Source organism: Cladophialophora yegresii (genome assembly GCF_000585515.1).
Source record: "Cladophialophora yegresii CBS 114405 chromosome Unknown aczIN-supercont1.2, whole genome shotgun sequence".
NCBI classification, from domain to species: domain Eukaryota; kingdom Fungi; phylum Ascomycota; class Eurotiomycetes; order Chaetothyriales; family Herpotrichiellaceae; genus Cladophialophora; species Cladophialophora yegresii.
In genome coordinates, this window is record NW_006913046.1 from 3,028,318 (window position 1) to 3,045,467 (window position 17,150).

Below are 17,150 nucleotides of genomic sequence, written 5' to 3' on the forward strand. Positions count from 1 at the left end.
GTGCTTCCACTAGGTATTATCAGCTCTCCGAACCGCGTTTCACTACTCCGAGACGCGTCAACCTTATGGCTGCAATCAAGCCTTCTAGTGGCTCCGCTAACCGATACGTAGGTTGGAGTCCGCTGTCAGGAGATTAGATGATAGGCTAACGGGCACGGCCAGAGGCTCTAATAAAGGGGCTTCGCACCCATAAAAGGGGGAACATTTATCACCGAAGCGGGTTCGCTATCGTGATTTGCTGTGTGCGAGGTCAAAGAGAATCAATTCCAGCAGTCTTCGAGCCAAAGACTTCCTCTACGCACATCAGCTTGTCTCGGATACAAATCCCACACCTTTCGATCAATTCCTCGTTACTCGGTATCGCCTTTCCGGAGTCGCCTCGAAGCGACAATACCGGATTTGTGGGCGATCTCCCTGTTCGGGGCAAATCCTTCGTCCGATCTCAAAGGTGCAAACGCCATACTAGGCCTGCAGGTTCAAGACATGCACAGAACCAGTTTGAGTGACGGGATGCTATTCTGGCGACAATCAAGATTTTCGATGCATGGCCGGCTCAATCGAATAGTCTGGACCATGTCTAGGATGATCAGGGACGATCACCCTTGGGCAAATCCTATCAGATCACATTCTAGGGGACACCGGACCCCTCAATTACTTCATCTACCCGCCTAAGTATGGAGTATCCACTTCTATATGCGTTCACTGTAGTGACTGTCCGCTGCGATGGCCTGCGCAGTCCACTTCATTCGACACATATTTGAGCACTACAGTCGGCAGCGCAGCATTCGTGTCGTGCCTGGTACGGCCAGGCACATTCTAGGCACTTGAACATTCGACTTATGAGAGATTGCCTGCTTTCCTAGAGCCTCATGAAGCAACGAGATCGACTGCCAATCGGTGAGTTTCGTCACGACTAATGCAGGTACACAAGACATTCCCGTGGCCCAGTCCTTGCCTGATTGCATGGCGTTGAGATAAGTATAGCTTACTCTGCATAAACGCAAAAACTCCTGACCAATTAGATACCCCTAAGTTTTCTCTGTTTCCTGTTTGCATCAGGTATGAACAGAAAACGCCACCTCGAATACAGTATGATATGCGCTAAAGCAGATGCCGAAGGTTGACCGCACGGAACCCGGTGGAGCTAACCAAGATTCGTACGCTACCCAGTACGAGGTTCAACCCAGTATACACAGTAGCCAGTGATACGGAGTACCGAAAGGATCTACCTGCGTCAGCACGTCAGCAGCCGAGCGCTTTGGCCGTCCCGGAAACCTCAGCCCCGCTGTAATGCCATGCACAGCGGCGACTCAAAGCCTCACAGTCAACGCCCAACGATCTAGACCCCTCCAAGCATCTCCTCAGAGCCGGATATTCTGGGATGACCACAACATCCGAGAAGGACGGGTATATTCTCTCCTACGCCATTGTTGCAGCTTGAGAGCCCACCCGTCGGATCGAAGGAATGGAATACCCATCTCCGCCATTCATCAGCTGTCGCGCAATGCCTTCATACCATCCTACGAGGTACTGTACCCGAACTCCTGCTGACTATTCAGTTCGGTCCCCGTGCCATCACTTTCGGCAACGCCCCAGTTTGTCATCTACGCCATGCCGTGGTAAATACTAACCCCCAGTGGCCACCTCCGCAGCCTTGAAAATGCTATGTCATGGTCGACATTGGGGTCTACCAGAGAAGGATCTTCACTAAGCTACAGTAGAACCTATGGCCAGAAACATCTGATGGTGGGGAAATCTCTCATGGAACGGGCGCCCAGAACGGGATCCCCAAGGGAAACCGGCTTGCAGTGTCACGCAAGCCGCTTCGAGGAGCAACAGAAATGCCTCACGCTTGATCACCACGTATTTCAGGCCGCCCTCCTTCTCTTCAGCTGCCCGTTGCCGTATCGAGTCTCGCGCTTGAGACGTCGAAGGAGCAACGGAAGTCGTCCTCTACGTCGAAGCTCTTGCATCGGTACATAAAGTACGTATTCTTGAGAGACATGAGCGAGGCGAACGCCTAGCCCACAAGTATTAATCAGCTAGCGAACAGGGCAGAGCGTCACAATAACAACCAAGAGAGCTACAATGCCTTCACTTCGTTTTTGAGTACATGTCTGAAGAAACTAAAAGAAAAAAAGAAGAGGGGTAGAGAGCGAGCAGAGTCAAGGACAAGAAGACTGGCAAGTGCCACTAGTCCCAGTCGGGCCTAGTGCCACCATGTGACATTACGGACCGCCGTGCCCGCGTTGATTGCGTTCTTCGCCTCCCCAGTCCTCTTAATGGTTACCATTACTGAAAACGTGATGCAAGGCTGATGATAGAGTCTCATGAACGGTTGAAGAGATGAATAAATGAGTAAGAAATCTTGTCAGTCTGGGCAAAATTCTATCCCTGTCTTACTTGGAACAAGCAAGCGCTATTCCATCCAAGAACATCGAGCGCGGAGTAAATATACACTCTGCAGCGGCTGCACATGCTCAGAATAGTTGCTCCGCTTGCATCCGCTCCCCTGCTTCTCCCGCTTCCATCCGTCAAGGCTCTCTGGAGAACGACATGAAATCTTTTCAAAGGAAATACACAAAAAACAGGACAAGGTGACACACAAGACCACCAAGTAACGTTCTTCAAATGGCCTTCAACCGCCGTGCAAGCAGTAAACTCATCATGACAAAGAGTCCAATCCCGCCTAGAATGCCAAAGAACCAGTACAAGCCCTCCGTGTCCTTGCCTGGAACGTTGACGTTCATGCCGAACAACCCTGTGATGAGGTTTAGCGGCACCAATATCGTGGCCAGAACAGTAATCTTGGCCAGATTTTTGTTGGTGCGGTTGCCCTTGAGGATATTGTCCACGTTCAGTTGCGCCAGGTAGTTGGCGTGGGATCGCGAAAGCATCTTCTCTACGTGGCCCAGATTCGACATCATGGTCACGACGTGGTCCTGGATGTCGCCCAGGTACAGGCCGATGTCGCCACGGGGAGTCATTTGATACTGGTCATTGCAGCGTTTTGCAAACCCCTTGATGACGTCAGCCTTGCCGCCCAGCAGACGCATCAGGTTGAGAACACATTTGCGACATTCGCCGATCTGTCGAAGGAGTGCGAGGAAGTCGTCCTCGCGCGCGATGAAGACTTGGTCTTCGATACTCTCAGACTCGTTCTCGGCCTCACGGATGATGGGTGCGAAGGAGTCGACAATGTCGTCGATCAGGGCGTAGCAGATGTAGTCTGGACCAACTGAGAGGAAGTCGCCGAGCTTGGCGATTCGCTTGCGCACGTTCTTAGCGTGTGGATTTGGCGTGTAGCTGAAGCTAAGGACTCCATCGGCGCAAACAACAATGTAGACGTGAATTGCATCCAAGAAGTCCTCGTGGCCTCGATCCATATTGAATGAACGGAAGCACACAAAGTAGTACTGAGAGAAGAGCTCGACCTTCTCGCGGGCCTCCTGTGTCTCGATATCTTCCTGGGTGAGACGATGGATCTTGAAAGCCTTGCAAAGAACGGCGAGTTCTGCCTTGGTCGGGTTGAGCACATCTAACCACCATACTCCGCCGTCCGGTCCGACGTCGAACAAGTCGCGGAATGTGGTACCATCGGCAACAAAATCTCCCAATTTGTTCGCCCGTCGCCCCTGGGTCAGTTCGGAAGAGAACAAGAAGAACCGGTCATTGCGCTTGGCGGGCAGGTGTCCGGGCTTGCGCGCAGTTTTCTCCTCGTCCGAGGAGGGAGGATCATGGCTCGAATCATGCTGCGTGAGGGGCTTTTCGAAGAAGGATTCACCATTAAGGGCTGCGTTGGGCGGCTCGTGGTTGCCACTGTGGTGCTTTCGCAGATCTCCAAAAGTCCGGCTTTCGGTCGAAACCTCAGTGATCTGATCATCCGGAATCTTCCCCTGCGCGCTAAGGACGACAAATTCCTCGAGCTCTTCGAAGTCAATCTTGTAAGTCTTGCCGGGTTCCTCGTCAGTTGGGAAAAGGTCCTCTTCGTCATCATCCCTGTCGGTGCGATGTGTAAGTGCAGCAGCAGGGATACTAATGTTGCTCAAGGTTGGACGTCTTTGATTAGTGCCTCCTGAATAAGTCCGGTTGCGGAACTGGTTCAAGACTGAAGACGAGTGACTTTCGGCGGTGTTGGCACGTTGTCTTCGACGAGGTTCGGCGAATGCCTCGACAGAGTTGGCCGGCGATGTAGACCGCGACGAGGAGCTATCTCGTGAGCGATCATGCTTTGCTGCGAGCCGCGGGGTTCGCGCCTCGCGATTGTTGGTGTACCTCCTCGTGCGAAAGGAAGGGCGCCTCACGCTACCTGGGAAAGGGTCATGCTCTCCATCACTCTTGTATTCGTCGTCGATGGCATGCTCGAAGTCCCGGGTGATTGGATTGCTCTCTTGGTCGCGCGAATTAAGTAAGGCATCGTCAACAGACAGGAGCTGCCTCTCTCCAATCTCGCTTGGTCTTGGTGTAGGGCCTTGCACCTCGACCGCGGGCACATTCAAGGTCCCATGCGCCGGTTGGACACCCAAACTATTGCGATGGTCATCCAGCTCGGGGGCAGGGGTGCTGTATCGGCTGTCCATTCTCTCCTCTGGAAGGGATCCGGAGGACGACATATTGGGCGTGGTCTCTGTTTGGAAAGGGGCCCGGACCGCAAGGACAGCACCCTAACGGTGCCAGGTACCTCGAAAACTAGGCCACTTTGAAGAGTGTTCCGGCGATATTCTCGCCCGGCAAACAAGGGGTTTGATTGTATCCAAAACAGACCGACCTCCTCTTTCAGATATTCAGACTAATGAATGTCCCCCTGGGCCAGCACCGGCCAGGGACACGATGAAAGCTCCGAAGGGCCAGTTATGGGGGTCGAGTGGTTGCACCGGTGAAAACCATGAGAGATGTGCCTAGCAGAGGGCGGATTAAGGAAGAGAGGACTGTGTAGCCCGCCAACTTGAAGGTGGATGGGAAGAGAACGTCGCTGTCGAGCGCCAGGGTGATGGGCTTGCTACAAGAATAGGAAAGACTGAAGACAGCCTTCCTATGCCTTGGATTGGATTGTGTGGATTGTGTGAAATGTAGCTTAAAAATGGACCGACCCTTGGATACAAGTCGGTCGCCAGAGGATGGTGGTCGGTATAAACGAAGACCTCGGCCAGAGAATCCGACGTCAGCACAGGAGATTGCTGCAGGGTGCAGGAGTTGATGAGAAGTCTCCGACGTATGTCGAGGACCTCAATGGGTTAAAGAGTGTGCAAAAAGGTGGGGGGCGATTGGACGGTTGTTATGCGACACGATGTCACTGGGGGCAAGCAGGAAGGAAAAATTGGTGAAGAAAAAGAGAACAAAAGTCTTACAGGTTGCAGGGGGTGGAGAGACGGAACCAGCGTGACTCTTTCCCTTTAGCGAGGTATTTTTGCCTCTTCTTGGTGCTACGCTCGCAACAGCCAGTCACGGTGCCTGGAACTCATCAAGACCTGGACGGTCTTTGGTGCGGTCAGTCACCGAGATCGCCTTGCAGTGCCTGTCCAACCCGGACCCGACGCCCACTGACGCCCCAAGAAATCTGAACCTGCAGTCACTCCACTCGTCTGGAGAGCTTGTTTCGAAGCCAAATTCCACAAACAACGTGACGCGCGGGGAAGGACAAAGACAAGGACACCTTTGCTTAGTCGATAACCACCAAATGCAAGGCACACTGTGTGACTGGACTATTGTCGAATATGGACGCGATTATCTCTCAGCTGCAGGACCTCTTCGAGGGCCAAATTGTAAGTCTCAACAACCAGCCGACTCTCCCTTTTGTCCTTACCTTGAGCCATCCCTGACTCGGCATCTAGGATTTCGATGGCCAACGACTTGCGGAGACGACCTCCACGATTATTCTTACACTCTCTTCGGTAAGGCTGTTCCACCAAAGTCCAATCATGGCGTCGGCGTGATCGCGTTGGCAGCTGATTAACACGCTTGCAGGTTCTTGCTTTCGTCGCTGGCTTCGTTCAACAAGACATCTACCTGATCATGTGGATTGGACTGGCCGGTACCGCTCTGGCTATGCTGCTTGTCGTTCCCCCATGGCCTATTTACAACAGACATCCCCAACCATGGCTCGGCTCCAAAGCAGCCTTGCCTCCAGGTGGGATCGTGGTGGGAGGGAAAGCTCGATGAATTGAAATAGAATGGTCATGAGTCATTGTTATTGAGCTCCGGCCTATCTACGGCGACCTCCTAGCCTCTTCGCTGGTGATCTGGATGTTGTCAGGCGTGCTCCCACTGCCCGGGCATTGCCGGGCCATATCTCATCAAATTCTTCACAGACCCCAGAGACTTGTAGCTATGCTCGCTTCGGAAGCCACGGCTGACTCACCAACGCCTCTGGCCGATTGCCACAGCTCTGTGGAGTGGTATGACTTCAGCTTGGGAGGCTGCTCCGTGCAAAGGCCACGCTCTTTTGAAGGAAATCGCATCCTGGTCTCTTCCCCAATGCAACTACCTTCCGTACTTCTGGAATTCCCAGTCTCTGTTGTCAAGTGGGCAAACTTGTCGGGTCTTCAGCCAGCGTGAGATACAGTGGAAGTGAAAGGCATGCTAGAACCATCTTCAGCGGCTTGAACCATGGCGGCCAAAAGATATGCTTACATTGCAGATACCCCACGCGACTGTACATTCTTCGTTTGTAGCAGCGCCTTGATTTGCTTGACACTCAATGCCTGTACCGTTGTCAGCGCTCAGGCAGATTGATCGGCGCGCACGCTGTCTGGCTTACAGAGATCCATGATGTGATTCCGGCAAATGGCGCAGTTGTCAACGACAATATCCCAAGCCCAGAGGGCAACCGCATTCCACTGTAGACATTCAGTATACATGTTTAATATTGATTCCTGGTGAGGCAATTGACCTTCTTCACTTCGAATCTCTTCTTGGTGTCGCCACCTTCGGCAGCGCCACCTTTAGACGCCTTGACGGGGACCTTAGCCTTGGCTTCGGTGGAAATAGCATCCTTCATCTCAACGTCCGCCATCGTGATGTCTTTGAGGAGGAGCAACTCAGATCAGAAGGACCGGAATGCGGGGCGGTAGAGGTTAGGAGCGTTCGGTTCAGTAGGTATAGCTCTGGTCGTTACCGGGGAGGAAGAGACGAAAGAGAAGTTGATGTTGAGACGGTCAACCTCAGAAAGATAGAACAGCAGTCCAAAGGCACTAACAATTCAGCACCGACTGTGGAGACAATCTTGGACGCATACAAGGCTGCCGTGGGCTGAAGTGAATCACGACGAGGCTGTAACTGCAGCCAACAAAGACTGGACAGCCCCCCAGCGTGGCGACAGGTCCTCGGTTTTCTCCTTGCAGGTGACGCCATGGCCAATCGACGCAGCTGAGGACCCGCGCCTCCCAGCCGCGAGCCACAGCCGCCGCCTTTCTGAGACGCTTATTATGGTTCCCGCCTCCCACCATTACTGTGGCCAGCCTGCGTCACCCATCCTCTCCTCACATTCACACTCATCACCAGACCGGCCGACACCCTACCATCCTTACTCTACATCCGACAAAACCCTGCATCAGCCCGTCACACTTGACCCGCCCGATTTCTAGACCAGCTAATCTGCCGCGGCGAGAGACCTGGTCGTTCAAAGCATCAAAACAACAAGACAACCAAACAATGAACACTTACACGTCCATGTACAAGCACATTTCACAACAACCACGACAACCCAGTACCTCAGCACCTTACGCTTCGCCGCATCGAAAACGCTCAAGATAGACAGCCACTGCTAGACTCGGCGGTTCCTTCTTGTCTATTGTTGTATATGCGTATTTGAGCGTTGTCGCATTTCATTTATCTCTTATCTGATCAGGTCCTGGGCTGCCGATTTTATCAAGCCCCAAACACGCTCAACAATGTCTGCGCCAATCACAACCCCCAAGCAGCCAGCTCAAAAAGCTCCTCGTCGATCTGGGAGGAAGCATCGACCCTCGGAAGCTGACAGCCTGAGCCTCGATGGCTCCGCAATCCCTTCTCTCCCTTCTGCCGCAGGGCCTCAGCGCAACCCCTCCCCCGCTACGGCCAACACAACAAAGAACAACAGCAATAAAGCCCAGCAACGTAACTCCCCGCAACCTCTCAACAAGCATCAGTCGGCAGTTAAGCATGTCAACAACAACAATCCACACTATGAGAAAGCAAAGGCCACACCAACACCGATGAAGCCAGCCGCGTACGCCGGTTCGACCTTTCAACAGTCCCCAGCTGCATCCGCTCTTCCTCTTCCGAGCTTTTACTCCAAGTCTCTGCCTACTGCAGCCTCCATCCCGTTGAAGGTGGCTGATGCGGAGTCCCCCAGCGCCCAGGCAGCCACAATCACGCCTGCCGGCGAGTCACCCAGCAAAGCTGAAGCCACACCTTGCGATTTCCTTTTCCAAGCAGCGCGACAGGCGAGAGCGAATTCTCGAGCTGACAGCCCTGCCACTCGGGCTGGCAATGTTTCCGTACTCAACGGAAGTCCCGCTTCCAGATCCCCTGCTCCACGCGAAGGAGACCCCATGTTCCCATTTGAGTTGGACGGCGCAACACCCGGTGAAGATGGTTCAGCCTTTGCTACTCCCTTCAAGGATCGTATTGCAGCTGCACGGTCGACATCAACAGGAGGCAAAAGTATGAACGACGATGAGCGCAAAGCGAAGACTGAAGCGTTGAAAAAGCTTCTCATGAAGTCGAGTGCGCAAGAGAACAATCACGTGGCCAGCCATAATCCCAACACGAACAACCCCTTCAACGCCCGGGCGCCATATTCGAGGACTCCTGCCGTTTCGCAGCCGTCCGGCCCCGCCCGGGCCACTTCAAACCCATCCACACCGCTATACTCTCAAGACGTTGCAGGCCCCTATCCTGTACACAATTTCGGCGCCGTGGGCTACCCATTTCCCACCCCTCAGACGCAGACGCCCAAGAGACCGAACTCTTCACGCTTGCGACATGTGTATGGAGCTCAGAGCGAGCCAGAGTATGCAGAGCTGTCCTCTGACAGTGCGGTGACACCACCATCTTCGTCCCAAAGGAATACAACCCACCATCAACAGCCGCCGCAGTACAACCCTTATATCAGCCATCCACAAATGCCCACTCATCGAGCCAAGCCTAGCGCGCAACAGCTCGAGGATGACTTGAGAAGAGTGCTGAAGTTGGATCTGGTTTCGCGCGGATGATTTATGCTGGGCGACGACGCCTCCGATATTGACCTGCAATAGTATTTCTGTGGATGATATTGTGCCACACATTTGGAAAACAAGGATAAAGGACACTCTTTTGAGGAGGATCTCATTTGTCGTGAATGATGACACTCGTACTCATGATTCTGCTAGCCATTCGTTTGAAGCTGATGTCATTCTCTATACTACATTCCATATTTGCCAAGACTCCGTAAGCCATCCGTTCGAAATGTCATGGGTATCATTGGCGGACTGCCTCTCAGACGCCATCACCACCACTCGGCCATCCTCATAACGTTCCGCGCTTCCGTGCTTCACCTCCGTGAGGACCACTTCGCGCTACTGCCTAATGGTCGCCGTTCCTCGACAGCATAGGCATCACATAGGCATTCTGCCCGTTGCCAGACTCGAAATGGCGACGCTGACTGCTCTCCGTCGTAACCTGTGCCTTTCGCCGTCCGGGATGCTTGGCATAGCTGGCCGAACAGATCGTTACGCCATGCACGCCACCCGGTTTCACCCAGTTGCTGGGGACACTCGAAAGTTCGCCTTGATAGTCTGTGCCGCTATCCTGAGCAGCACGGCCCAGGAGAGAGCGGTCCAACCTTCTCAACGCCCTGTTTTCGTGGTCATTCATTAGGTACCTAGACACTTTCCCAGCCAGCTCAATCACTGCTCGCACAGCCGCGACACCCACAATTCACACACTGGATACCGCCACCACCTCCTCCTCCTCCCCCGCCACCACCGTCCTCTCCATCCCCCCTCTTCAACGTCGCCTTGGGCACGCGACAAATACACGTCCCCGCAAAGTTCGTCTCCTTGGTCTGCACGCACCGCAGACAACACAGCTTCTCGTACCCCTGTTTCTTCCACTTGGCAATCAGCGCCGCGTCCGCGTACCCGTTCTTGAGCAGCCACTCGTACAGCTGCTTGGAGATGGCCTCGCGGGTGTAGTACAGGTCGTAGACGTAGCGGGAGCGGGCGTGCGAGATCTGGAAGATCGGCCAGAGGACTTCGTGTTTCTTTTTGCCCTCGTGCGAGGCGTTTTGCGCGTCGCGCATCTTGTTGCTGTATTCGAGGAGGGTGTCTTCGATGTCGTCGAAGCCCGCCGGGGGTGGCTTTTTCGAGGCGCGCGCGCGCACGGGCGGCATGGTGCTGGTGAAAGGCGGAATGGGTTGTTATGTACAGGAGATATCTTCAGTTTCTTCGAGGCCTCTGGAGTTTCTACTGATATACTCCGTATGTTCGTAATGGTCTTCTAGCGAAGGCGAGAGATTTGTCCTCGAAAACAGACGGGAGGGAAAGCGGCAGGCAAGGCTGCGGCTTGCAAAGAGGCGGGCGGCGTGGTAGGAAAAAGCGGCGGCAATGACGTAGACGGAAACTTGGCCGAGGCTCGTCAGCCTTGCCCGCTTCATCTACACAGTAAAGCAGCGAGGCAGCAGTGACTCGCCTTTCATGATCTGTTCCTTCGACCGGTTGAGATTGCTCCATTCATTTTCCACAACCCAGACTACATGACCACCTATGGAAAGTGCGCTCTTCATTCGGAGACTGCGCCAGCACCGTCTGAGAGTACCTTCCTCGCCGAGCGTGGAGCCCGGCTTGGGATCCTTCCTCATCAACTCTACCCTCCTGGGGAACCAAGATTCGATCGCACATTTGAACCGTCGACAACCGGAGCGCGACCGGTTGGTGGTTCTGCCCTTACTTACTTTCTCTAATGCTTCCTGCATGACCGCCTCGCTCTCCCTATCTAGCGCACTTATGGCCTCATCAAGCAGTAATATCTCTGGATCTCGAACCAGTGCGCGAGCGATCGCCAAGCACTATCGTTGGCCACGGAAGTGCAATACCATGAGTCCCTACGTCAGTACCATTTCCTTTCAGGAGGCACTGGAGGAAATCGTGGATGTTCGCGTCTTTGCTTTTGAATGAAGCGTTCTCGCTCAACTTCAAATGCTTCAGCGATCCCAAACAGGGCATTGTCGCGCATGGATCCCTGGTACAGAGTTATGTGCTGGGACAGGAGACCTTCTCCTCCAGTGTTAAAACTCGACACGATCCTGATTGCACTTACCGTCTCAGCGCCGAAGCTCGCGCTCTCCAGGTATAGATTGGTCATTCGCTCCTGGCTCGTAAGCTCGATACGCAAGCGAACAAGTCCGGCAAGGAAAGAAAGGCCGCAGACACCTGAAAATCGTAGACACCGCGGTCTTCCAGGCCTCTGGAACGCGTATCAAGATACTGATACAAGGGTACAATACTGTGGTCTGACGTTTGTGCAGGTGCATCTGGCGACCGAGGCTCTGCAGCGGCGGTTCGAACTCACCTTGATGACGATGTCTTGCGGGAGCGGGATGTCGATGTGGTGCAGGAGAGTGTGGTTGGGTAGCCGACGCCGCCATTGACGGGGTTCACCCTGCTTCGACAGAGGCAGTAGCGGCATTGGTGTCTAGTCTAGTATTGTTTGCTCCTGTCATTGATAGTGTCGGCGGTCCTGGTGTCTTAGTGTTCTTCTACAGGAGAGTTGACTATTGCTACTCGACATAGCATGTGGTTGGTCCACGCAGTCGATCTTGCTAACGCTCAGTGAGCTTGTGCTCCAGGCACCTAGGTGCCGGGCCTGCAGACTATTGACGGCGTCGTGTCGATGAGTCACGGTACAGTACGGAGTAGTTGATTCGGGCTTCTGGGTCGGTGATCGACTGAAGTACATTCGGTCCCTGATCGACCGGAATAAATAGAACGATCGACAAGCCAAGAACGGCATCCCGTCAATGCAGGGACACGAACCAGTGGCCAGAATATCGCGTGTATGTATGGCCGGTGATGATCTTACCTAGGTACTCGTAGCCAGCAAGCTAATTCTCGTCCCTGGCGGTCCGCACACCAATCACTCGCCTCTAACCAACATTATCCAAAACGAGCGTTATGACCCATGTCCTTGGATTCAGAAATGCTCTCCAAGCGAACGCATTGCTCAAGTGGCAATGCAAGAAGAGCAGCTCTCGGTGGTCTGAGCATTGAGTGGCAATTGCAGCAACTGCCAATGACAAGCGGCATGTCGCCAGGTCCAGCGTTCGCCGTGCGTTGCTGTGCTGTCCTCATACCCGTTCAGACGTGATTTGCGATTAAATTGCTGGAATTGTCTCGGCTCACGTTCACAGTGCCTCTACGGGCCATGGGTATACCGTGTACGTGAAGACATTAGGCCCGGATCGCAGCCTCGCTTCCACAGATCACCACGGGTCTGGACATACCGAAGCAGGATTACTGACAGATTGATTGATTCGTTCACCGCCGCCGGCACGCAAGTCTCAATCTCAACCATCGAGTGTCGCCCGCCCTATATCTACAGCGCCAGGCTGCCTTCAGGCCGGCGCGTCGCAGGAGGTATGATGCGGCTGTCGATGTCAATGTCGACGTGGTGCTCGTGCTCATGCCGTATCCTTCCGCCGCCACGATGAATACGATCTTGACATCGATTACCACCCTCCTCCTACTAGTACATCTCTCGTCCGCCGCGTCCGGCACCTTCGACATCCTCACCTACAACATCGCGGGCCTACCTTCCTTTTTGACAGATAACGGTGTCCCAGGCGACAAGGCCACCAACGCAGCGACCATCGGCTCCAAGTTCGCCGAGTACGCCTACGACGTGATCCACGTGCAGGAGGTATGGATCACCCCCAAGGACCCCCGGGGACATACTGTGTCCACTGACTCATAGATCTAGGATTTCGCATACCACTCAGCCCTGTACGAGCATGACAACCACGCCTACCGCACCGTCACGTCCGGCAACGTGCCGCTGGGAAGCGGCCTGAACACGCTCTCCCAGTACCCGTGGACGACCTTCGCCCGCGTGCCATGGAACACGTGCTTCCTCAACGAAGCGGACTGCCTTACGCCCAAGGGGTTCACGTTCATGCGCCTCCAGCTGCCATCAGGTGGCGTGACCGTCGATCTGTACAACTTGCACGCCGACGCCGGGGACGAGCAAGGGGACAAGAATGCCCGACACGCCAACGACGAGCAGCTCCTCGCGTATATCGCTGCCAACTCGGTCGGGCGCGCGGTCGTCATTGCCGGCGACTTGAATGATCGGTATACCGAGGCGGGAAGGAGCATTGATCTCCTCACGAGGGCAGGGTTCCATGATGCATGGATCGAGCTTGTCAGGGGTGGAAGCGAGCCCGCAGCTGGCTCTCCTAATATCGACTGTGGAATCCCGGCGGGGAGGAATGATTGCGAGGATGTGGATAAGATATTGTGAGTACTCTTGTGTGGATGTGGATGTGATGATGTGTTCGCGTCGGCGCTGTGTGCTGATATTGTCTTCCCACAGGTATCGCTCCGGCGACTCGGTCGGCTTGTCGGCGCTCAACTACATCCACGTGGCGAACAAGTTCGTGCAGCCCAACGGGGAGCGGCTCTCGGATCACAATCCCATCAGGGTGGAGTTTGCATGGTCGACGGCTTGATTTGTCGATGATGACGATCAAAAACATGATTGTCATGATGTGTTCCTAGGTCGAAGAACAGGGTGTCGCGCTGTGTCATACTCTGTCGCTCGCACTCGGTGTGGGTGGATGTTGTGTAGCAGCGGTTGGGGACGGGAGGACACTCGACTGCCTTTCGGTAGACCAGTAACTCTTTTTGAGAATGAATGTGAGTGAATTAGTCAATGACCGTTGTCTTGCATTTTCACCTTGTATTCCTTCTTGCTCGCCAACTTTACTTGGCTTCACGGCGTTCCGTGTTTTATCGCTTGTTACTCGCACACCTGGGTCGTAGCGTGCGTGTATATACGTTTTATGATTGGTGTATAAGTACATATCCTGACACCACCTCCTGTGTATCCATAGCTGGACCCCCGGTACCGATCTTGCTATTTACATACATTTCTAGATACATACATAGACATTTTCTGTCGAAACAACCTTCGGCAAAAGGCTACGATTACACAGACAAAGTCAGAATATTACATTTAATCACATCACCTCCTCAGCAACCTTGCCAATACGCCCCTCTTCACCTCACTTTCCGCGACCTCCTCCGCACTTCGCACCGGGGAGTTTTCCTTCCTCTTGTACAAAGCCCTGTGCTCCTCGTGGACGTCGTGCTCGGCCTCGTAATCGACGTGGACGAATGCCCGCTCCACATCCGCCAGCCCCTCCAACTTGCGCTGCAAGCTCTGGCTCACGTCGTGCGTGACCTTGAGGGGCTCCGTCTCGGCCATGACAATGTCTACCTCGGCATAGAACTTCTCGCCAGCATGATACGCGCGGACGGTGTCGATCTTCTGGATCCGCGCGTCGTGCGTCACGCTCACGTACACCAGCTTGTTCAGCATGTCCTGCGGCGCCGACTTGCCCACCAGATACCACATGTGCTCAAAGGCCGTCGAGGCCCACGACCACAGGATCAGCAGCGCGATGCAGATGGCGCCCACGGGGTCGAGGTACCATACCTTGCTGAAGCGGCTGCCGACGATCGACATGGTCAGGCCGAACAGGTTGACGGCAATGTCGTTGCGGTGGTCGATCATGAAGATCCGCGCCGCGGGGTACCGGCGCAGGAGGAAGCAGTACACGAACAGACAGCCCTTGGAGAAGATGGCCGTCGAGACGAACGTGATGGGGATGACGGCCAGAGGTTCTGTATCTGGGGCGCCGCGGCCCAGTGCGCGGGCGGACTCGATGATCAGCTGCACGGCGACCGTCGTCATCAGGGCGCAGAAGAGGATGATCCCGACCGTCTCGACGCGTTTGCGCCCAACGGGGAACTTGGCCAGCTTGGGCCGTGATCCCATCCGCGTGGTGATGAGCATGACGACCGAGCTGACGAGGTCCATCTAAGAGCAGTCAGTGGGATGTGGTACAAGTAGTAGAAGGGTGACATACGAATGCGTCCGCCGCGGTGGCAAAGAGAGCAGGCGACCCGGTCGAGATGGCCGCATACATCTGGATGACAAACAGGCAGAAGTTGCATGCGAAGCTGGCGTTGACGGCGAATCGGACCTTGCCCCCGTTCTTGAGACGGTCTTCGGCTTCGAGTTTTTCTTCATCGTTGCTGCCTAGGTAGGCGTCGATGAGGGCGTTTTGACGATTATCTGTATTGTTGTTAGCGCTCAAGATCCGGATCAGGCAGAGGTAGCGGTCAAGACTTCCGGTCCAGCGGTCGTAGACTTACAGTATTTCTTCACCCGAGTTTGCCTGCGGGAAGAGAGCTTGTTGTTTGATTCACCAAGGCCTTCGCTGTCGACCTTGTAGCCCTGTAGGGAGTAAGGGTCTTTGGACGAAGCGATCTGATCCTCGTTGCTCTGCTCTAGGCTCCTGGACCCTGGCCAGACCCAGCAGAAACAGAGATAACTTCATCCGCTGGTCCGTCTCCTGGCCGTTGCACAGGTCCACTGGCAGGCACCGTGGAACCCGCCGGTGGCTCTTCCTGAACGATGTGGTCCTGGCTCTTGCTATCGATTGATGGAGACATGTTGATCCAGGGATGAGAGCTCGCATGCCGCAGAAGTCGATAATGTGGTAGGAAAGGAAAGACTGAGTAGCGGAAGGAGAAGCAACCGTTGCTGAGCGGTAAGGAAATGCACGCGGGTTTGGAAACTAACGTGGGTCGTTTCTCCACGTTTACCTTATACATTTGACACACACCAGTCTTGTAGGTTTGCTCGCCAGTTCGGCTGGAAACTTAGCGACGTCAGGCTCGGCATGCCCAACATAGCAAAGCTTGGAAAAGACTTGACAATCTGTAACAGATTTGTAGCAGGGTGCTTTCAGAGCACCATCGCGGCAACGATATCCATGGACGTAGACGTGTTCGGCTCTTGGCTGAGCGGGATACAGGTGCTCCGAGTTTGAACTCTAGCTGGATTGGGTTCTGAAATCACAAATCGGGATGTTTACAGTCGGATTAGTACTTCGCTTGCAGTCTGGATCTCCGCTGCCAAGAGAGGAAGACATTGAAAATGTTTGAAGTCTCCGGGTTTTGCGATTTCAGGCGCGCCAGAGGAAACCGTGATGAGCGGAGAGCGGAGCCTTGGGAGGCGTTGCTTGTCATGGCTGAAGCAAACGCCACAGTGCGGATCCGGGGAAGCAAGTAGGAGGGGGCATCAAAGAGGGCCCTCTACCCGTACCGAGCGCGTAGCTTGTCCGACTTGCGGGCGGCAAAGAGGAGGTCGGACATGTTGAATATGGGAATCGACGAAGCGGGAACAGCTTCACCTTCACCTTCAGAAAGCGAGACGCAAAAAGCCGTTAGCGTCAGTATGGAGTACCATGGGGCCAATCCTATCGCAGCAGGCTGAACCCAAGCCTTGCCCTGATCCGCTCGCCAAGAAGGATGCACCGGCTCCGAGATCCAGATGCATTTTAATTGACAAATCAGTCAGCACCAATATCGAATCCTGGATCGTTAGCTAGCGCCGCTTGCTCGGGAATGGATGACCCACTCAGCTGACGATACTGCTTTGGAATGAGTGAGGCTGGACGATAACCAAGAAGGTCCTCCGAGAGCTGTCGACTTGTCACAGCTTGGATTCCGCGCCTTGATGATGAGTAAAGGCAGGGAAGGAACATGGTTGCCCAGTTGAGGGAGAGACTGCTGGTACTTGAGAGGTTTCAGAAATCACTACGAGGTATTGAGGGTTGTCGACCGGGTGGACACCGCATCCTCCCGGCAAGTATACCATTGTCCAGTCGCTTTACTGCTGCCTTCAAGATATGGTACTGGCAGCACCGTGCGCGGCAGAACTTCACATTGAATTTGCTACTTCTTGACTTACAGCTCAGTACAGACAGAGAGGTTTGTATTCCAAACAAGCTATGCATCGAGCTGGAGGTGTCCAGTAATACTATATCCATTCCGCCGTCCGCAGAGAGCCTCGTTCGTTTTTGCCTGTGTTGATCATTGTAAGCTCCTGATGCTCCGAGACAA

General features: G+C 54.2%; 8 protein-coding genes across 8 annotated transcripts; 3 read left to right on the top strand and 5 right to left on the bottom strand.

Annotated features, from left to right (window-relative positions):
* Positions 1–2,627: 2,627 nt before the first annotated feature.
* On the bottom strand, positions 2,628–4,613 carry A1O7_03023 (uncharacterized protein; the record flags this gene model as incomplete). The annotated part of the gene is made up of 1 exon (XM_007757049.1): positions 2,628–4,613. The coding sequence occupies one exon, from the start codon at positions 4,611–4,613 to the stop codon at positions 2,628–2,630; it is 1,986 nt and encodes a 661-aa protein (XP_007755239.1).
* A 1,101-nt stretch (positions 4,614–5,714) lies between these two features.
* Positions 5,715–6,159, top strand: A1O7_03024 (uncharacterized protein; the record flags this gene model as incomplete). The annotated part of the gene is made up of 3 exons (XM_007757050.1): positions 5,715–5,762; positions 5,832–5,891; positions 5,965–6,159. 3 exons carry the CDS (start codon positions 5,715–5,717, stop codon positions 6,157–6,159), a joined length of 303 nt encoding a protein of 100 aa, XP_007755240.1.
* A 321-nt stretch (positions 6,160–6,480) lies between these two features.
* A1O7_03025 (RING-box protein 1) lies at positions 6,481–7,012 on the bottom strand (the record flags this gene model as incomplete). The annotated part of the gene is made up of 4 exons (XM_007757051.1): positions 6,481–6,579; positions 6,631–6,701; positions 6,758–6,836; positions 6,890–7,012. 4 exons carry the CDS (start codon positions 7,010–7,012, stop codon positions 6,481–6,483), a joined length of 372 nt encoding a protein of 123 aa, XP_007755241.1.
* Positions 7,013–7,889: 877 nt separating this feature from the next.
* Positions 7,890–9,194, top strand: A1O7_03026 (uncharacterized protein; the record flags this gene model as incomplete). The annotated part of the gene is made up of 1 exon (XM_007757052.1): positions 7,890–9,194. The coding sequence occupies one exon, from the start codon at positions 7,890–7,892 to the stop codon at positions 9,192–9,194; it is 1,305 nt and encodes a 434-aa protein (XP_007755242.1).
* A 349-nt stretch (positions 9,195–9,543) lies between these two features.
* A1O7_03027 (uncharacterized protein) lies at positions 9,544–10,351 on the bottom strand (the record flags this gene model as incomplete). The annotated part of the gene is made up of 2 exons (XM_007757053.1): positions 9,544–9,814; positions 9,906–10,351. 2 exons carry the CDS (start codon positions 10,349–10,351, stop codon positions 9,544–9,546), a joined length of 717 nt encoding a protein of 238 aa, XP_007755243.1.
* A 716-nt stretch (positions 10,352–11,067) lies between these two features.
* On the bottom strand, positions 11,068–11,646 carry A1O7_03028 (uncharacterized protein; the record flags this gene model as incomplete). Its single annotated transcript, XM_007757054.1, has 2 exons — positions 11,068–11,424; positions 11,530–11,646. The coding sequence occupies 2 exons, from the start codon at positions 11,644–11,646 to the stop codon at positions 11,068–11,070; spliced, it is 474 nt and encodes a 157-aa protein (XP_007755244.1).
* Positions 11,647–12,663: 1,017 nt separating this feature from the next.
* A1O7_03029 (uncharacterized protein) lies at positions 12,664–13,684 on the top strand (the record flags this gene model as incomplete). Its single annotated transcript, XM_007757055.1, has 3 exons — positions 12,664–12,876; positions 12,937–13,472; positions 13,549–13,684. 3 exons carry the CDS (start codon positions 12,664–12,666, stop codon positions 13,682–13,684), a joined length of 885 nt encoding a protein of 294 aa, XP_007755245.1.
* Positions 13,685–14,199: 515 nt separating this feature from the next.
* A1O7_03030 (uncharacterized protein) lies at positions 14,200–15,695 on the bottom strand (the record flags this gene model as incomplete). Its single annotated transcript, XM_007757056.1, has 4 exons — positions 14,200–15,057; positions 15,107–15,315; positions 15,396–15,545; positions 15,617–15,695. 4 exons carry the CDS (start codon positions 15,693–15,695, stop codon positions 14,200–14,202), a joined length of 1,296 nt encoding a protein of 431 aa, XP_007755246.1.
* Positions 15,696–17,150: the final 1,455 nt, after the last annotated feature.